Source organism: Prunus avium, chromosome 3, assembly GCF_965620075.1.
Source record: "Prunus avium chromosome 3, drPruAviu1.hap1.1, whole genome shotgun sequence".
NCBI classification, from domain to species: domain Eukaryota; kingdom Viridiplantae; phylum Streptophyta; class Magnoliopsida; order Rosales; family Rosaceae; genus Prunus; species Prunus avium.
The window spans coordinates 11,121,074-11,126,498 of record NC_142286.1 but is presented as its reverse complement, the minus strand read 5'-3'; the positions used below and the strand labels follow the sequence as shown (position 1 = coordinate 11,126,498).

General features: G+C 36.1%; 1 protein-coding gene across 2 annotated transcripts; it reads right to left on the bottom strand.

The window, feature by feature from the left end:
- Positions 1-1,999: 1,999 nt before the first annotated feature.
- Positions 2,000-4,969, bottom strand: LOC110746896 (F-box/kelch-repeat protein At3g06240-like). Of its 2 annotated transcripts, none has more exons than XM_088249903.1 (3): positions 4,750-4,969; positions 2,759-4,088; positions 2,000-2,341 (listed from the first exon to the last, which is right to left on the bottom strand). In XM_088249903.1, the coding sequence occupies exons 1-2, from the start codon at positions 4,880-4,882 to the stop codon at positions 3,001-3,003; spliced, it is 1,221 nt and encodes a 406-aa protein (XP_088106029.1). In that variant the 5' UTR covers positions 4,883-4,969; the 3' UTR covers positions 2,000-2,341; positions 2,759-3,000. The 2 variants fall into 2 exon arrangements, with proteins under 2 accessions (XP_088106029.1, XP_088106030.1); XM_088249904.1 differs by having other exon boundaries at positions 2,759-4,204; positions 4,750-4,890.
- Between the last annotated feature and the right edge of the window lie 456 nt (positions 4,970-5,425).

Genomic DNA, 5,425 nt, shown 5'->3' with positions numbered 1-5,425 from the left:
GACAGTAGGTACGTAGTGATGGGATGTTGTTTTAAGGGTTTTGTGGTTGGGGTTTAGGTTGGTTTGTTTCCTATAAGTTGTTTGACTCTTCTGTTTAGTCAATAGCATGGGTGGTACTCTTTCCTATCCCGGATTTTGTTTCTTTGGGAAGGTTTTAACAAGCCCGCCGTTAACATGCTAGTTATTACCATGTAATGTTCCTTTCGGTTGAATAAAATACCATATTTTCTATAAAAAAAAATATATAAAAAAGGCTGGAATAAATAAATTCATAAGCTCCTATATTTTTAAATTTTCCAACACATTCAACCATCCTAGACCATCAAAATTCCAAAACAAACCAAATTCTATTTCAGTGTAGATGCAATGTAATGGCAAAACAATGCACTGCTTGATCAATTATAGTTACTTTTTACAATTTTGTTTTTACTAATACATATAATTATACACTACAAGTTGTTCAATTAATGACACTATAGGTAAATAAATCTTCTAGCCTTTTAGTATTTTAACTAAGGATACATAAAGCCAACATGGTCTAGTCTAATGGAAAAATGCCTTGACTTGCAGACTAGAGATCTTAGATTCGAACCCTCATGGCATCTTGATTGTGTGTGTGAGAAACCCCATCCCTTGTAATTTAGAATTTAACTTGTACTAAGACAAAAAAAAAAAAAAAAACAAACAAACAAACAAAAGGATATAAACAAAGCCAAAATTGTTGTCTACATGCCTCTAATCAAATCAAAGTATAGTGAGATAATGCACATTATTAGCTCTCTATTAAGCCTTGCCAATCACAAATATACAGTAATGAAGTATTACAAAGTTCATGAAAAAGGCTTTCATAAAATACAACTCAGTTTTAGTTCTAAACAATTAATCACAACTAAGTTTCTAACCCGTAAAAAAAATAGTTAATTTCAGTTTGGTATCCTGAATTTTTCACTAAATAACATGGTAGCATGGTAATATTGGTCTTTTCAGTTCAAACACTTTACTTTTCAAAATTGTGATAATGTAGTTTTGTCATCATAAAAGTCCAACCAAGTCAGACCCCCAAAAAAAAAGTCCAACTAACTAATGAATATGAAGCCTGATACACTACGGGAAGCATCAACTTATGTCGGTGTGTGCAAGTGTGTATCTAATAGAGAGATTCCTGCATATGACTGATAACAGTGCAAACAAATTATGCAGAGAACCCATCACATTACCATTCAACCAATTCACTCTTTCTCAATTTTCCCATTATCTCTACACCCTTTAGGCCAATGGCCTAGAACTAGCCCCCTCTTCTCTAGCAGTGATTTGGTTGGAACATGGAACAATAAACAAACTACTTCAAAAAAAAAACATAAGGGCTGAAGTACAACCTAAATTGTTAAGCGCAGGGGATTTTTGAGAAAAAAAAAGTTACGGATACTGCTTCCCTCTTTCCTTGGAAGGAGGCATTCCTACTTCCTACAAATCAAAGTTTAACACATTGTGAAAATAATTCATCAAAAACACAACCAAAAAAAGAAATATCTCTACACACATATCAAACTGTTATTGGCAGGAAAGTAGGAATTCCTACTTCCAAGAAAGGAGGCAAGTATTTTCCAAAAGTTACATAGTTATGGCATTTTCAATTTGGTTAATTTCAATTTAGTATCCAAATTTTTGCTTGTTTTCAATCCCTTCCTCTATCATTCCCCTGCTACTGCAAGTGTTCTTTTTATGTTCTTAAACTTGGGCTTCATTGATTTCTAGTCCAAAAATATTTAAAGTAACTTTGGATGAAGAAAGGTCTCTCATTATGAGAGGGTACACTTGGGAATGTAAATTTGATTTACAAACGGATAGAAGGGTGAATTCAGTTGGTTTGGGTGATTTTGGCGTGCCAACAGAAACTATGATATTTACTTTTGCTTATTTGTAATTGCTGCTGGATGACAGAATGGAATTGAGTTTTGCAGTCATAGTTCTGTGTTCAGGGCAGACATGTAGTTAAATATTTCACTCACCAAATAAACCAAAGCAATGATGATAAGTAAAGCCTGTAATTAGCAATGTACTTTCCACAAACATGACAAGTAGTTTAACCTCTAATCCAGAACTATTTAAAGTAACATCAACAAAACACTTGACGGCCACTAAGTTAGATGCGAATTAAGGTTCTGGTGTCCAACTATAAAAATATTAATTAGGGTAACGAAATGGTCTTTTAGCTCAGTCTTAGACTGCATCCCATCCACCATTGTGTGCTTGTTTCATTCTTCCCAACTGTCAGAAGCTGGCATTTTCTTCCACCAGAGATAGGGCTTCAGTCTCTCCGGGCAGCTTCAACACTGCACACCTGCATCAACAACAGTTGTGACATTAAAAACAAAGTATCTAGCAAGTGAAACCAACTGAGAAAAATAAATTCAAATGTGCTGTTCATCAACTCAAAAGATAAAACTCAACCATGTACAATCAAAGACTGAATCAAAACATAGACGACAGTTCAAATAGATTGGTAAACACTTCATGAACACATTGAGTGATTTGTGGATTTTTAGATGAAAGTCATGCATAAATTTTCGTCCATATACTAAGCCTTTCGAGGTTGAGACATATTTATAAAGCAACTCCACACAAGAGGTAAGCAAACCAAGCTCCCAAAAACATGATACCAAGAATCTTCTATTTTGACATCCTAGAAAACATGATTAGAAAAACCTATTCACATTAAGTCTCGGAAGGTAAAAGAATAATGCAAAGCGATCCTTACCTTGAATTGATATTCAGTATTTCTACATCCTTCCCCACCAGAATATCCTTGAGCGAAATAAAGCTCGGAACATGACTAATTGCCTCAGAAGATGAATATTTGATCTCTCGAAGCTTAAGATAAATGAATGGACTGTGGTTTCCTGGGTGATGGTAAAAGAAGGCACTGAGACGAGAATTAAACATCAACAGACCATCATTCTCAAAGTATTTCATGGGTATGTATACGCCACCTGGCCACCTTCAATAAAAACCAGTACGAATCGAAATCTTCTTCATCCAAAGTTTTTGTGAACCAGAATCATTCATTACCCACACATTGATTTCAAAACTCTCAGCTTTACACAGACATAGACTACCTCCCAAATCTCCCATGCTCACATCACGACCATCCTCCTGTCCAGAAGGCACTGATGGAACCGATAGGAACTCTTCAGTATCCAAGTCAAATGAAATCACACTAAAACATGGCCACTCATGGCAAAGCCAATAAAGCATTCCTTTCACACAAGTGGGGAATGATAGCTCAGAGTCTGAGCAGGAAGCAGTGCCAACAGATTTCCATGAACCTGTTCCCAGGGTGTGTATCTCAGCCACCTTATTGGTATCAGGTGTCTGTTCCTTAAGAATTCTCATAACCTTATATTCGTTAGTCCTCGGACTGAAACCTAATCCACTACCGATTAAAATCATTGCCTTCTCATGTTTAGGACCACGGGGAAGGTTTATAAATTCGCCGGTTATTGGATTGCACACAGCAGCAGGGTTATTCCCAAAAAAATAAGACAGGCAAAGCAAACCGTTACAAGAATTCACCAAGTTGTAGTTGTTGTGATCATATTGCATCATGAAAGCGAAACCGTCACCGAGATCCACCTCGTTGTTGTTGTCATCAATTTGCGTTATCTTCATGGAAACCTTTCTTTCAGTTTCATGACTAGGCATCACAATGCCATTCCTATGGTAATTGAGTAACTCCTCAGGATGACACACCGGGAGTTTATATTTGGAAAGATTCATGTGGACACGAGACCGATTACAATCATGGTCCTTCAAATCAAAACCAGAGCTATCTTCAGGCTCAACCAAGTAAAGGTTTCTTGACACGCTTCTTCGATCCACGGGCCGGACCATAGGATAGGCCTCTGCTTGTGCGAAATGCAGCCTAGCAAACGCAGGGTCCGAAATTAGAGAATACCAAGTCTTGCAGACGCTTTTGCACATGATAATGCTCTTCGTTGGCAGCTTTATTATAACATCTTGAAGGACAGACTTTGGAACATCTGTTATAAAAGGACCCATTTCTGTGTTTCGTATTTGGGTGGCTGAAGCTGTGGATTTTGATGTAGGATAGGGTTTAGGTAGTTTAGTGGTAGCGAAAACAATGAAAAAACAGAAAATAGATGGATAAAGATGCAATGGCTTCACACCAAGAATTCTCCAATCTCTGCAAAATAAACTTTACTCAATAACTCAAATCTCCAATCTCTATTACATAGGAGGAGGGGGGGTGTATTTATAACAATCTAACCCTAGAGTGTAAAGAAAATTAAACTTATTCTAGGAAAGAAATCCTAATCCAAATAGAAAAAGGTAATCAAATAAGAAATCCAGAAAGTATAGAAAATTTATGAAACAAGTTAGAAACGCAGGAATCATCTACTGCTCCAAATTTGCAGGATTTAAAGAAGGAATTAAGTAATTTCCTCTTCCATCTCTCTAATGGGTTTGACAAAGATTTCCTCATCAGATTTTCTTTTCCTCTTCGTGAATAGAAATAAAAAATAAAATAAATGAAGGGTCAGAATCCAAAATCACTACATTGGCACAGAACCCAGAACTGACCGGCAAAATTAAAAACGGATGGAAGTGGAAAAAGAACCATTTACATGTTTTTCCTATTACAAACAAGTTTCAGCGTAAATCAGTGATATAAATTTGAAACTTAAAGACGTTTTAAAGAAATAAAACTGAAAGAACTGAAAGGATTACCTGAAGAAATGGTAAGAACTACGACATGGTAGAAAGAGAGAGCCCTACTTGCAGAGAGAGAGAGATCAAGTCTGGCACCTAACGTACGCGAGGGTTCAACTTGGGGGGAAAGAGGGGTCTGCTTGCTTGGCATGGTTCAAGAAACGGTGAGCATGGGTAAGAGCACTTCCAGCAGGGGGCTAGGGCAGTTACTATTCATATGAATAGCGGCTGTCCTCGTAAAATGTTGTGGTGTTTTCATCAATTGCCATGATAACAATTATTCACATGAGATATGAGGAGATAAATTTGTATAGAGTTTTGGTGTGGGAAGTGAAAAGTATGACTAAGTATATATTAAAAAAAATTCTGAATTTTTTTGTATTTTTTTTTGATTTTTTAAAAATTGTTTGTACACACGTATTAAATTCTCGAAACAAGACACTTTTTTTTTTTTTTTTCAACTAATATTAGGCAAGGGGGAATTCAATCACATGTGCTCGAGTAGCAAGAGAATCGATTAAGTTTCTACCATTGATTATGAACCTTATATTTGGTTCTTGATATTTGATGGGTGCAGGTGCAGCAGAATTTGTTTGCTAGGGAAATGGCATTGATGTTAAACAAGCATCCATCAGCAAGTCAGTTGTTTTCCCTTTTTTTTTTTTCTTTTTTTTTTTTTTTTTTTCCTTCTAAT